General features: G+C 29.2%; 2 protein-coding genes across 6 annotated transcripts in view; one reads left to right on the top strand and one right to left on the bottom strand.

Annotated features, from left to right (window-relative positions):
• Positions 1 to 16,050, top strand: part of LOC107439363 (uncharacterized) — a 566,421-nt gene that overhangs the window by 58,890 nt on the left and 491,481 nt on the right. The window lies entirely within an intron of this gene.
• The window catches only part of LOC107436757 (uncharacterized), a 91,303-nt gene that overhangs the window by 38,805 nt on the left and 36,448 nt on the right, over positions 1 to 16,050 (bottom strand). For 2 of the 5 annotated variants that reach the window (XM_043046913.2, XM_043046914.2), the window contains exon 1: positions 15,889 to 16,017. The exons of 2 other annotated variants lie outside the window; for them this stretch is intronic. Coding sequence is in view for 1 of the 3 variants with exons in the window: in XM_071183130.1 (XP_071039231.1) it covers positions 15,889 to 15,891 (3 nt within the window). In the remaining 2 variants the exon portion in view is untranslated. Of the gene's footprint in view, positions 1 to 15,888; positions 16,037 to 16,050 lie in introns of those variants that run through there. One more of the 5 variants, XM_071183130.1, reaches the window with a different exon arrangement.

The following is a 16,050-nucleotide window of genomic DNA, read 5'->3' as shown; positions in this document are numbered from 1 at the left end:
ATTATTTTTTTATTTTATTCATTTTCCTATTTTTTGTAGTGTTAAAAGAATATATTTTTTTTTTTGAAAAAAAATTATATTTTTTATTATACATTATAATAATTTTTTTTACTAAAAGAAATAAAATTTCTAAATAATAAATTGAAAAAAAAAAGTATTCAAAAAATGTTCCTTTAAAAAGAAAACGCATTAAGTTTTCATTAAAATGTTAGGCAAAACAATACTTTAATTGATACTTTTCAGTGGTTTAGAAAGTAAAAATCTTGTTTATTCTTGTTTACTATAAATTGCCGCAAGTATTTATTTTATGCAACAAAAACTGAAAGCTATTATTATTTGAATTTTTTCAAAAGGGAAAATCTATACCCAAGAAAAAATATAAAACAGGGTAAAAAAACATTTTGATGGTCAATTAAAAGTTTTTCTTCAAACAAATAAGTTGTTAATCTGTCAAAAGGTTGAAATTACTTCCCCGCATGTTAAGAACAATTTTTTAAAAGCAATAAAGGCGTAATTTATGTTTGTGTTAGTAATTAAAAACTTAGTTCATTAACTTTATGCATTTTCAGTCTTTAATTTGCGATAAGATTCTTCAATGTGGGTTTTCTGATTTTCGTTGCACATTGAAAATTAAGCCTACCAATTTTTTTGAGAATCATAATCAGAGTGTTAAATGCATGTTTCGTAAAATATTTAGCAAATAATGTTTTTTCAAATTTTTTTCTTCCTGAAGTATCTATTTTTCATTCTAATATATTAAATACACATTTTTACCCACCCACTCTAGTCTTGATACAATTAGTTTAAGTACGTCATTAAATCTTCTCTCAACAATCATTTCTTTCTCCTTATTTCGAACTTAAATTGCTGTTTTCATTATTTTCAAAATAATGATAATGCACATTTAACAAAAATTATTTATTGGAATACTGAAAAATCAATTTTACATGCTATTAAAAAGCAATTCAGTAGTTTTCTTTCATCAGGATACGTTTTTGCTCCAAAATTCTTAATCCAAGTAATGATTCTTGAATTAGGATTCTTTAGAGTTCAAACTACTGCAACAGCTATATTTTCTGAAAGGTGGTTTTTAAAGAATGTAATGATTAAAAAAAAGAGTTTAAAATGTTTGAAATATCATTATCACTTTTGTTGCTAACTGAACTTCGTTTTTTCTAGTCATAGTAGTTGTTTAAGAAAGATATTTAATTTTCCTCGGGGAATTTTAATATCAATAGATTTGTTGAGATCGTAAAATTAACAAAAACATATTAATATTACTTGATTAAAAACTTGATTAAAAAGAAATTGGAAATTACATTTGACATGTTTCAAGAGCTCAAGAAATAAGCTCCTATTTTCAAGACTTGCCAGACGTGAATGAGAAGAAACAAAAGTGATTAAAAACAAAAGTGCAAAGTTGCCGAAAAGAAAATGGAAAACTAAAGGTGAAACAACAAAACTAGAAAAAATCTCAGTAGCCGAGAGAGAAAAAAAAAGATGAAAAATGGAGCTGAAAAAACCACAGTGACTGAGAGAGTCAAATCAGGAGAAAATGCATTTCCACGCGTTATAGAGTGGTGGTGACTAGTGTGGATGCCAGTCCACACCATTTCATCGTGATGCCTTGGAACCTTGCTTTATTCATATAGATGCTGATTCCTTTGTTAATGGCATGAGATCCTTACCACCTCTCTAGAGCACTTGGAAATGCATTTTACCCTGATTTGCTTTCCTCGGTCATTGTGGATTTTTTTTATTCTGATTTTCATATTTTTTTTCTTCTCTAGGCTACTGTGATTTTTTTTAGTTTTGTTTTCTCACCTTTTGTTATTCATTTCTCTTTGGCAACATTACGTTTTTATTTCAAATCTCTTTTGTTTCTTCTCATTCGCGATTGGCAAGTCTTGAAAATGGGCACCTATTTTTTGAGCCTTTGAAATATGTCAACTGTTATTTCCAATTTGTAATTTTTTGAAGCGAATGAAGATTTTTGTTAAGTAATATATCTTACCGTTTCAGTTTCTTGGGATTATTTATTTAATATATAAATATTTCTTTCTTCATATTATTCGGCATGCTTTGATTCAAATTTTAGTTGTACGCATAGCCTAAACTGAAAAGCCTTCTTTCAGAAGTATATAAAACAGTAACACAATAACTTAATCAATTTTATTCCATTTTTTCCAAAATTAGATGTATAGGGAAAAGTGGGGTAAATTGACGAACTTGAAGATTCAAATACTTTTCCTGAATTCTATAAGTGGTTTAAAATCCTGAATAATTCAATGCTTTTGTTTAGTAAAAAAATGATCCTATCTCAAAAATTATTTTTCGTGTTCTTACTCAATAGTTGAAGTAAATTGATTGGGGAGGATAAGGATCAGCTTACAGTATAAATAAAGATTTAAAAGTTTATTTTCAAAACTGCGAAGTAATTTCGATTAAGTACTAAGTAAAGACTCATATTATAACACAAAATATAGAATGGCAAGTCATACATTATCCATATTGAAATGAAAATTTAAGAATTAGATATAAAACTAAAGATATCAGTAGTTCCTAAAATTCAGGCATAAAAGCACCTTTTCTCCTCATGTTTGCCTTTCGTTTCATTACCATCTACTAAGACGAAAATTCGGCGTGGTTGGAAGTTTGAAATTGAAAGTAAATGCATTTGTTCCCAAATTGGGTTTGAAAATACTTTGGCGATCACGAGTCGCCAACAAAACTGTGATAATTGTAATAACCATGTAACTGAAACATAATTGAGGTAAGAAATTAATAATGAAGAGTTATAAATAGACTTTGTTTTCGATGAGGAGGGGCAGTGAATTAATGAATCTACATTAGTATTGGAATAAAAAGTTAGCCGTTACATTGATCGATAAGAAAAGAATAAAATATGTTATGTTTGCTGTTATAAAGATTAACTCATTGATTTAATTTAAATATAATTGAATTAAAAATGATTTAAAAAATAGGTTTAAGTAATTAAAGATAATTTTAAAAGGTAGGAAATAAATATGTAATGCCAGTTGTTGTATCACACCATCTCATCTGTAACAGTGAACTGGTGCCTAAGATTTTCTAGTAAATCACTGATACCAACATATAAAGATTTACTTACCAATTATAAGAGCTTCTCTTAAGAATGTTTCTTAAGAATGATGTTGGTATCTGAAGAATATTTTTTTTTACAATAAAAGAAAAGAAATTACCCCATATAGAGTAACTCCTTGCGAAGAACTTTGAAGAACTTTGGTTGAGGAACTACATGAGCTCTCACCAATCTCAAAAGGTTCTTAGCTCATCTTAGTTCTTAGCTCATACTATATATAGTATTTATTCTTCCTAAAAACTAGAGTTGTCAGGCCGGATAGGTGCTGTTAACCAAGATGGCGTCGGAGAAATATCAAGTTTGTCATCTAACCCTCTAATGGTTGGCATCTAATGATCAACCGTCAAGTTTGTTATTGATGGTTAGATATCAAATTTGTCATCTTTGTTTCTCAAGTTTGTCATCTTGTCTTCTTGTTTGTCGTCGACTAAGTTTGTCATCTATTCTTTTTCCCCCATTTAAAGATAAAAAAATACTTATTTTGCTTTATAATTGAAATGGAAGACTAGTAGGTATATTTCGAGCTTTGATATTGTTGGAAATCGGAAATGTAAACAGGGCTGATTTGCATCCCTTTCCTTTTTTGCGGAAAACTGTGCCTTTTCTCTTTTCTAATATGCTTCTGCTGCTATCATTCACACGTTATTAAAAATAATAATCAAGTAAATAAATAAATAAATAAATAAATAAATAAAAAATTAAAGCAGATCCTTTAAAAATTTTTAAGTGAGTGACCGAGAAAGTTTCAAATTAATTTGATTGGAAAGGGGGAAAATTCAAAAATATAATTGATAGTTAACGCATGTAAGCAATATCTAACTTATACACGGGACATATTTTTAAAACAGTTGTATTATTTTTGAAGGCATGTTATAAAATAAGAATTGAAAATTCTATTTTGTAGTGTACATGACATTTATACATTTTAGAATTCTTATCAATATTGAAAGCAAAGTATCGGTGGTCGCAAATTGATATTTAAGAGAGGAAAAAATAAAATTGCTATGGGAATCTGAAAATCATAATAAAGGAAGACGATAGTATTAAAAAACAAGACTAGTTTGATGGCGGAAGAAAATTGAGACAAGTTGAAAGGCGATTGTTTCGTGCTTAAACCTCCAATTAAACTTATTTTGATGTTAATTACATTCGTCTTCCTCTACTGTATTTTGTCAGACTTCGATAGCCTTGATTATATGTTATTTTGTGACCGCCATGTGAACACTTTTTTATTTTCACTTTTGATAAATATTCTAAAAATACTTACTAACACTTTGCCAACTGATTGGTTAGATCCACTAGTTTTGGAAACTATCATTACCCATTGAGAAAAAAAGTATGGGCAAAACTACCAGAGCATGGTAAAATTTACCGTGCTTCTGGCTCTATGGAAATACCAAAAATCTCGATGATTGTTACCGAAGCACTTAGGTAATGATTTAGGCAAAATTAACTGTGAAATATTATTTTATAATATGTGATAAAATATGGTAAATGTAATAAAATTTGGTTAATTTTATCGCGATACTTTAGATCATGGCTTAAAAACCATGTATTCGATTAAATTTACTTTTCAGTTTAAATTTTTTTCTCACTAAGTGTGTGGTAATAGGAACAAAAACATTTGAAAACATCAAAGAGCTTCCGTAAATCAAAAACTTTCGGTAAGTCTTTGCAATATGAAGAGAGAAAAACTATCATACCGACGGTTTAAATGCCACATATTTTGGTATCTATTACCGGATTTATGATTTTTTTTAGAAATATCATTACCTTACAATGTGGTAATTTTACAAGAATTTCTTTCCTCATGCATGACCGATTGAGGAGATCTCTCCATTTGCATAAATAGTTGTAACTGTTAAAAATGTGTTGTGGGTAGCTTATACTATCTGCGCAGTCGGCAAAGTGTTAAGAACGGTCTTTACGAAACACCCTCTCTACTCTAATTATGTAGAGAAGAACGAACTTTTGAATCTAGTTGTCTAATTTTCACTAGCTGAGATGAATCTTAGTTTTTAAAGACAGATTTTAAATAAGCTTATTAATTACAGCAGACGATATTTCAAGTTACGAAATGAGACAAAAATAAACTTGTTTTTTATGGAATATACAGATCTGTTTTTTTAGCGATTCAAAGTCCTGACGCTTTAGCAAAGAAGGTGGTAGAGTCTATCTTTAAAATTTATAGTTTTATCAGGAAACGTAAGGACATTAAAGCTTTTTTTATTTTTATTTTACCACACTTTTAGAAATATAGCTAATAAAAATATTTCTGTATTCGATTCAATTATATCCAATACTCTTCATCCAATTATAAGTTTCATGCAACTAATTATCATTATGGATTTATTTGATTTGATTAAATAGTGACAGACAATTTAAGTGTTCTATGATTTGAAATTGAGTTCATTTGATTATTCAACGTCCAAAATTTGGCTATAGTCATTCTAAAAGTTCTGGAGAAATTAAAAGTTAAGAATGCTAATTTTCAAATTTTATTGTTATTCCTTTTTTTTTGGCACCGTCTGATCGTGTTGTAGAAATTTAAAATGGGAAATTTTGAATCAAAAAACTTAATTTTATTGATGCTGTGTTCAGTTCTCTTCCTCCTGGCAAAGCTGGTTATGGGTTTATTGGCATAAATGTTTGAATTTGAACAAAGTTAAACCACAAGAGACGCTGTGGCTCCTATTATAGAGCTGTCGCTTTCCCATAAAGTGATCCAGGTTTGAATACCATGGAAGGCTGGTTGATACGAATCCTGCTCTCGACTCGCACCATCCACTGCAATAACGAAAAATATCCTCTGTGATAGATGGTAATTTTTATATGTACGTGTCTATGGACTTTATACAAATCCTCTGTTCTGAACTGATCCACACCAAATTTGGCGCATGCTCGAATACTCGGTGGACAGAACTAACAATTTTAAATCTCTCTTCTTAGTGTTAGCGTAAAATTTCTTCAGTGATAAACGGAACATGGGTTAGAATCCCCATGGGCTCACCACGGTAGGTTTTTGGTTTTTCCTCTCCATGTAACGCAAATTTGTATTAGTTCCATAAAAACATGCTCCAAATCTTGATCAAACAGTTCCCTTGTCTTTTGACTTAGGTTCAATATTGCAAAGTTACAGAGTTGAAGATTGATTATCGTAAACTCGGAGTAGGGTCAGCTTTTCAACACTTTAGTGTAAGCATGGTTTAGCCACAATAGTTTAAGCAGGTGTTTTTAACGGTCAATTTTGATCACCAAAACAAAAAATTACTTGACAAAATTAATGAACAATGTTAAAAATTAATATGAATTGTGAATACGCTGATCATCTAATAATTATATATTTATTTTTGTGGCGGGGTACATTTTTAGTGACNTTCTCTTTGTCCTCCTATTTTTGGCAGAATATTATCGCCAAAATACGGCAAAATTTAAATCCTGTCCAAATTTCGAGTCTCTCTTTATCCGTTTCATAATTAAAAATACAGGCTAAATTTTAAAGTCTCAAAAACTCTAGAACTCAGAAAGATCTTAATAAAATGGGTCTTTTTTTATAATCTCGGTCATGATTAAGTTTCAACTTTATTAAAATTTGAGACTTCAAAGTGGGATTAGGCTTGAAGATCATCAACAAGAAATTGAACGACTGCAATATTCTTAATATTTTACTCTGGAATTGGAATATTTACAATAGATACGATATGTATCAATAGAATAGGCAAAAAATTAAAGTGATGATATTTTCTTTAGTTAAATTTGTTACTCTATTGATTTTTAAATAGTAACAAAACTACATATTAGTTTCAAACATTAAAGAGTTTTATTGAAAAAAGGTAAATTAAAAATTATAGTCTGCACTAATTATAATTTAATAAATAAATATTTAATGCATAGCTTAGTACTTCTCATCGATTTCCAGGAAAGAATGTTTCTAAAAATAGCTTTTTCGAAAATTTACGAACGAATTATGAGGAAACGATGATAGCATTCCACGTCAATTAATTTGTTACTTGACGCAAAGTGGCTGTAATATATGGGTGATTAGAACTAAAAATATCCTTTGCAGTCATAACTTTTTAAGGTAAAAGTCAGTAATTAGGAATATTTAACATTACACCGTGGAATTTCTTATCGAGTTATTTTTTGTATGAAGTATGATAGGAAAAAAAAAGTATTCAATTATTTCAGTCTTTTATCGTTTTGTTATTTTATAATTCAAATATTTTAAAAGATGGGCTTAAATGAAACTTTTAGAGGAAAAAAATAACAACAAATGCTTATTCAGTTATTACAAATATATTTCAAATAATTTTAAATAATTAAAAAGTTATTCAAAAACTATTTTTTAATTTTTTAAAATTCCAAAAAAACACTATATTTACCATAAAAAGTATCAAAAGTAATTCCAAAAATATAGAATCATCACCCAAAAGTAAAACAATTCATAGATGTTAATTGTTGTTGTCCTAGGCCATTATGGCAAAAGGGACGATTGTTCTTGCTTTCCAGTGGCGCCATCTATGGCCAAGAATTTGACTTCTTCCATCCAGTCAAGGCTGATCCTTTTATGCATCTATTCATTCATCCACAGATCGTAATTTTGACCTGAACCGGTGAACTATCAATCTCCATTTCAATGCCCTTAGAAATATAATTTGTTATGATGACTTTGTGACCCGAGAGATTTAATGTGCACCAGTCGCCATTTACTAGATGGGAAGTTTTCAGCAGGCTGGAGTCGAACTCCCGTTCTCACGAACGTGAGTCCACCGCTCAGCCAACCAGGTTATCGCGATCATATATGTTAATTTAGTGCAGATTATTAAATTCTTTAGACTTTAATATACTCTAATTTCCATAACCAAAACAATGTTGTGGGTGGTAGTAGCCCAGTGATTAGAGCATTAGACTTGGGTCTGGAGGGTTCGAGACGTGATATACGTGCTCATAAAATTTATGGAATCGAATGTGCTGTGGTAAATAGCTGAGCAGTACAAGAGTTACAGACATCTAAGTAACGCTTTTCCTAATTCTAAATTGTGGAAGTGGCCTCTCGAAAGGATGCTGCAGAGGGGTTCTCAATTAAGTCGTACTTTTACCTTAGCGGCGTTGTTTTGTCAAAGTGAAAATGTTCCTTCCTAACTTCATTTTTAAAGACAATTATTGGCAAACTTTGATTATCAAATTGTTATTAAATTGTATGTAATTACGAATTGTATTTGAAAAAATATTTATGAAACCGAAACAATCTTGTTTGCGTTTCATAAATATTTTTACATGTTTAAAACATAGCATAGTTTCTGCATGCTCAAAATGAGTTTGTGGGGTAATCTTAAATATATAACATAGTATATGATACATTTTCTAAATGTTTTCTCTTTTATGTTTCCTTACGATTGCTAGGTATAATATTTATGATATATCTTTATAATTGACCTAAAAATAATTATAAAAAAAGGGGAGAAGGAAAAAAGTAAATACGATTCACTACAAAATGAAGATAATTGTTATCACCTCAAAACGATCACAGGTTACCCATTGTCAAAATGGTTGTTGGCTAATTTTTTTTGGAAAAGAAAATTTATTGTATTTTCAGCTTGGACATATTTAACTGTTAATCATGAACTGCTCGGTACACAATTTTGCAGACATGTTTAAATGCAGCTCAGACACATTCTGTGTAAATTCCTTTGATGACTGAATAGATTTTGAACAACCAATCGAGATCAATATTAACATTTTCGGATTGGTACAATGGCGTTTGAAGGAGATTGTAAGCTGCATCATACGCCCGGTTCGGATTCACAAGTTCATATATGAAATATGATTTGAAAGCTAGGCTTTTTTTCTTCCAATTTTACACGAATAGTGAATGAATCATTTATATTGCGTGAAAGACAGTCTACGGTCTTGTGCAAGTTATTGGATACTCTGACAATGGATCCTTTTATCCCTTAAGTGGTGATCAACACCCAGTTCTCTTATTTGCATGAAAGGGGTTCGGAGAGTCAGCATTCGCTCCTAGGTTGGTTTTTTAGTTCTCTCAATCATTTTGGTACTTTTGTGAGAGACGGGCTTCATGCTTGTGTTTGCGAATGGAATCCTTTCGTTTCTCCGTTAAGATATTCCCGTCTACGTTCTTTGGCTTTGGCTTTTTCAGCCTCGGTAAGTTTAGGCTTTGGCATCGTTTTTTTCCTGCTTCAACTCTAACTTTTGGGACCGTGTCAATCAGTTTGGACCCTCTTTATTTGTGATATTCACCTGAATTAGTATTGAAAACGATCCTGTTTGAACTGTAGGTTAGAATTTCTGAATCTTGATTAAAACAATAAAAACAAAAATATCTTTCAAATGATGAAATTCTCTTTCATCACTTCTCAAGAAGTATTTATAGGATCTCTCTGGTCCCATATCTCAAACATAAACTCACCAACTTAATGCATAACAAAACTAAAAATGAAGAGAAGAATTCTAAAAAAATGAACAAACAGCAGCGGTTGCCATAGCATTGAATGCACACTGCTTACTATTACTCTTGATTATTGTAGTTGAAAAGTGAGGAAGTCATGAAACCCAAACAAAGGCCCGTTTTGCCAATGGATAATAAGTATTTCATAATAAATACTCAAAATCACATTACAATAACGTCTCATAAGATGTTCGAGAAAGAAACTATAGTAACACTGTCAAATCCTGAGTACCGTGGGTTTTTGTAAATAATTAATGTATTGTAAATAGTATACAGTTTAAATCTTTTATAGCTATGTAAATTGTGACTATATAAAGTTAGATGTGTGATTATTTTGTATTACATATAATCTCTGCTTTCTAATTGTTTAGTTTGAAGTCCAAGAAGTCACGAAATTATCGAAATTATTTTACTAAACACCTTTAATCCGTACTTAAAAAGTTTGTAAGGCATTTCTAAAACTTGTTCGGAAGATTTAGTTAGAATTTGCTAAAAGGTGAACATATTTACATTTCAGAGCTGTTTTTTTATTAGCTGTTGTTAAAAAGCTGTTATTCTTGCGTTTAATGGAAGTTTTTGAGGGTTTCTGTTTTGCATTGCAAATGGGCTACGTGTAAAATGGTACATTACAATATTAAAAGAAACATTATTAAGTAATTTTATAATAATTTGAACATTTTTGATTTTTTTAGTATAAAAGATATTTTTTATATGAAACAATAAACGAAAACAACGGAAATTATTGCGATTGTTTTTGTGTCATCAATGAAGATGCTCCAATATATTAATTTTGCTAGAATAATAAAACATTAAAATGAAAATATTAAACAATTTATTATCTAAAAAAAATAGTATTTTTAATATAAACTAACAAAACACTTTTTCAGGGTTTTTAAAATTGCGTTGTTTCAAAAATGTAAAAATATTTATGAAATGTAAACAAGATGTAACAAATGTAAGCAAATTTTTATATGCCCAGGTAATAAAGCGTGGGTGTAACTTTTCAAATATTAAAAAATTGGATCAGAATCGTTTTCCATTTTCCCTAAACTGCGGCTTTTTTTAATATTAAAATTTTCCGCCATTATCAGAATTAGCATAGAAGGCGCTAGCTAAATCTAGGCTTCACTTGTTTGGCCTAACAGTTATGAATAAATGTTTTAGACTCGTAACAGTTATGAAAATAGCATATAACTTGCAAAAAACGTATAATTTCATGTGATGACAGAACATTCGAAAAATAAACTCAAAGTCAGAAAAGCTAGTTGTATAAAATAACACACGTCACTGTTTCAAAATGCCTTATTTAAAATCTTAAAACAAACATTTTTGCAGAAAAAAAGTACAGGATAATATTTTGCAGAATAGTATTGAGAGAGAAAGAGAACCTAACCCATTTGGGAACGGAGTCAGTTTCTAAGAACAGTTGTAGTTTACAGAAGTATTTTCAAGCATTTTTTTAGTTTTAAATTTCATCACTCGCAGAAGGTTAGCATTTGTGTGCAGAAAGACCAGTGGTGTAAAAGTTCTGAAAAACGTCTTTATTACGGACTGAAAGTGGAAATTTTAGTTTCAGTTTCAGTATTAAGTTGCTTAAAGTACTTATTCATAACTCTTGGTTCATCACATTCTTTTGACTTAATTCATTCTTAATCACCTAAAACTAGTATTTTTATCGAATATCTTGAAGATGACAGGAATGGAATGGAAGTTTCAGTTTGCTGTTTACTGCTTAGGTAACTAGATAATTATTATCAACGAATTTGAAATTATTTCAAATATTCGTCTGCAGATGGCACTGCTTACGTGAGCTATGAAACAATATTATCTAGTGTAAATTAGGTCAATACAACTGATATAATTGTTCCAGCGTCTGATAATTTTCTCTTCAGTCAACACTACATAGCTGCTGCAAATATTGTTCGTTTTAAAGCCATTAATTTATAATTTTAGTTGGTAGTATAATTTGTTGATAAATTTTTTTAATCATATACCTTCTACCTGATAGAAAACTTTATTCCCATCAAAAATATATAAATAGGAAATAACAGTCTACACATTTCAAGAGCTAGGAACAGGCGACCATTTTCAGAACTTTCAGGACGTGAATGAGTAGAAACAAAAGTAATTTGAAATGTAAAACGAAAATTTGGCTACAAAAATGGCAAAATAAGAGAGAAAAACAAGGACAAGAACCATAGTAGCCGAGTGAGAAAAAAACTATGAAAAAGAGAACAGGAAAACCCACAGTGTTGCTAAAAAAATGCTAAAACACATGCATTATAAAAGGCTTTTTTTCGTGGTATAAAGCATTCTTATAAATAAAACAAGGGTAGTAAGATTCCAAGGCATCAAGATGAGCTGATGTGACTGAGGGGGATAATTTTAGCATTGTCAAAAGATTCCAACAATGTACAACAATTGATGATTTCTGGTATGAGCGATATAATTTCTGATAACCGACTTATCTATCGTGTTCCATAAGTATACATTTTAAAGTCTAACTTTTTTTTCAGTGCTTGAAACATGTCGACTGTTATTCTTATTTGTATATTTTTGAATTGTATGAAAATTTGAATTAGGCAATACTTCACCACGTCAGCTTCGTGGGATTATTTATTTAACATTTATTTTTTAAACTAGTTGAGATTGAAAGGTCTAAAGCATTTTTGCTGTAATCAGTCTAAAGCATTTCTGAGTTTTCTATTTTTATTCAGTTGATTGTTCAAATCGGTGTGGCAGGTAATTATTCTGACAGGTAATTATTATGCAATTAAGATAGGAAATGATATTGGCGATTTTATTTTATTTACATAAACATAAGTCGCGCGTTTCAAAGAAGGAATGAAATTTAAATAATAAAATATTTTGAATCATGTGTCAATGCCCTTTTATATCAGAGATATTTATTTTATTTTTCTTTCCTGCGTAATATTTTTAAAGTATAAAATATATTCAAGAATAATTTTAAAATCTCGAACATTTCTTCTCCTTAGTAATGCAAACAAAAATATTTGAAAGTTGTCACTGATGAAATACGTGTGCAAACAATCAAACGGAAAAAAAAGAAAACCTCTAAAAACTTTTACGGTATTCCCTCATTTTACCCTATATCTCTAAAGAAACTCTAATAATTAAAAAACAAATTCACGTTGCATACTTAAAGCAGCAAATTGTAAAATAAACACAAAAACAAAATCATCAATGTTATCAAATAACTTAAAAGTTTTGAGTAATTTAAATCATTTTAATTTATTTAATTTTTGATCTAAGTTTTCCTTAACAAATCGATTTTCCAACAATAATTTTTTCGTATGAAATAATCACAAAAGTTCATTAAAATTGTTTACATTTAAACGTTTTACCCTTTTAAGTACTTATTTTCCATTTAAATAATTTTCTATTAATTACGTTTTTTCTTTTATTATTAAGATTTTTCAGAACTCAAGAAAAACTTTGACACACCTGAAACTGAAAATAATTATTAATGTTGACAATTCTACACAAATAATCAGTAGTTTAAAGAAACATATTAATGATTTAAAATAAAAATAACTTAATAGAAACTCTTCATTAAATTAAATGCAAGTAAATAACAAATAACTGTAGATTTAAAAATATTTTCCGCTAATTAATTAGAGAAATGGTTTTTTTAAAAGACAGTCGTAGAATTAAATATCGAAAGATTGTAAGAAACCGAAAAGTTTTAGTTCTTTGTTTGTTTTGTTTGCTTAGTAAATATTACGCAAATGCTTCAAATTTCGTTTTTTAACTATATTTATTTTTGGATAGCAATTAATTTTATAAGCATGTTTTAAAAATACTTGTTTGTAAAACTTTTTTGTTTTTAGTTTTCTAATTTAAAATAAATAACGTTTTATTCCAGACATTCATTTAGTATTTTATTAAAGAAATCTGAGAATACAACATTGTGTAAAATTAGATTAAATGATGAAATTATTTTTATAAAAATTCTTTTAGAATTAAAAAAATATGTGACTTTTAGTTATATTTACGATTTTATAAATAAAATATTTAATTTTAAAAGTACGCATTAATTACGCATTCTACATTTTTTATTCATTAATTTTTTTATGTTATTATAAATTTAAGGTTAACTAAAAAGCTTCTGCTCACTTTGCTTATTAACCCAATAGATTGCTACGCATTTGTTTTATTTCTAAACGATAAGTGGTTGGGCAAAATTAGGGAAACAGTTCTAAGCTCCTCATCATCATAGTTAGCTAGACAGCCCAATGTTGGCCAATGCCTTCTTCTGAAAATTTCTCCATAACGACTTCCAATTGATCCTTAATCTCAAATTCTTTTCATTAATTGCAAGAAAATTAGACTCCCCAGAATCAGTCCATCTCAACCGTGGCCTTAGCCGCCTTCTTGCTCCAGAGGATCTAAAAAGCGATATCTTTTTTATTGTATTGTCATCACTCATTCGAATCACGTGGGCCATCCAATTCATTCTATTTATTTTTATGAATTTAATAATATCAGTAAGCGTATAAATTTGCACAGTTCAAAATTAAATCTCCTTTTAAAGTTATTATTTTAATTTACACCACCAAGTAAACTCCGCAAAATCTTTCTCTCAAATATTGTAATATAATTTTCGTCCAGTTTTGTTATTGTCCAAGCTAATCACTCATAATNTTATTTTTTATTTTGAATTTTTTTATTTTATGTTATTTTAAACTTAAGGTTAACTAGAAATCTCCTGCTTCTGCTCACTTTGCTTATTAACCCAATAGATTGCTACGCAAATTGTTTTATTTCTAAACGATAAGTAGTTGGGCAAAATTAGGGAAACACTTCTAAGCTCATCATCATCATAGTTAGCCAGACAGCCCAATGTTGGCCAATGCCTTCTTCTGAAGATTTCTCCATAATGACTTCCGATTGATCTTAAATCTCAAATTCTTTTCATTAATTGAACGAAAATCAGACTCCACCAAATCAGAACATCTCAACCGTGGCCTTCCCCGCTTTCTTGTTCCAGAGGGTCTAAAAAGCGATATCTTTTTTATTGTATTGTCATCACTTATTCGAATCACGTGGGCCATCCAATTCATTCTATTTATTTTTAGGTATTTAATAATATCAGTTTGCTTACAAATTTTATACAGTTCAAAAATTAAATCTCCTTCTCCAGTTATTATTTTCATTTACACCACCAAGTAAACTCCGCAAATTCTTTCTCTCAAATATTGTAATACAATTTTCGTCCAGTTTTGTCATCGTCCAAACTAATCACTCACAATTTTGTATTTATCACTTTAATAGCATAACTTGACTACACACGACTTAGGACAAAGTTATTTCTAAAACATATTATTATTAAAGATATTACTAACTTAATAGTTATAAAAAGGTTATTAAGTTATCTATTCCGTTTAATATGTTTATTATAAAATTTTGTTTGATGATGCTGTTTCGGCACTTCTATAACGCCATTGATCTCTCGCTCAATTAATTATTCATAACTCTAATAATAATGGACTCTTTACTTTTTCGTAATTTTATTTCCTCTCAATCCATGGTAGGAAACGGAGCTCACACATCTTAGTTCCATGTATCACACAATGGCATGCACTGCAGGCTTGTTAGAAGCATATCGACGAACTATCTCGTACTCCTTTTGCACTCTAGTTAAAAAAACAAACACTAGATGGCGTCAGCAGTAACTCAGACCAAAGGTTATATCACATGATTACCAAATAATAGAAACCACTTTCCGTTCTAAGATTTTAAAATAGTATAGTAATCATTCTCAGAAACGTAATTACTGGTAAATAATGCTTAAAAAAGATGATAAATAAACATTATAGTATAATACTGTTAAATAGGGGCTGAAGAAATATTAAAAACGCAATGCTGTTAAATAGAGAGTAAATAAGTATTTACTGTTAAATATGGGATGAATAAATATTTTACATATAAATATTGTTAATATCAGACGGAGAAATATTTTGAGTGTAAATACTGTTAGATAGGAGATAAAGATATGTTTCACATGTAAATACTGTTAAATCGAGATTTAAGAAATATTTTACATGTAAATATTATTAAATATCGGATAAAAAAATATTTTACATGTGAATACTGTTAAATCACAGACGAATAAATATTTTAGAAATAAATACGATTAAATATCGGACGAAGAAAAATTTTACATGTAAATACTGTTAAATAAGGGATAAAAAAATATTTTACAGGTAAAAAAATAACTTTATTCTGATGACTACCGAAGAAATTTGAATCATTTTTGTTAATTAAAGAAACTTACCATGGGATTATCTGGTCAATAAAAATGCACCAAGCATTAAACGGCTTTTAGACACTTTTAGACTGTTTTTATGTGAAATAGAAATATTTAAGTATTGTCAATATATTGTATGTGAATTGTAAACGAGCGGAAGTTGACAATACTTTACGCAAAGTTATAGGC

The sequence above is a fragment of the Parasteatoda tepidariorum genome, chromosome 7 (assembly GCF_043381705.1).
Source record: "Parasteatoda tepidariorum isolate YZ-2023 chromosome 7, CAS_Ptep_4.0, whole genome shotgun sequence".
NCBI lineage: Eukaryota > Metazoa > Arthropoda > Arachnida > Araneae > Theridiidae > Parasteatoda > Parasteatoda tepidariorum.
This window is presented reverse-complemented; position numbering and strand designations above follow the sequence as displayed.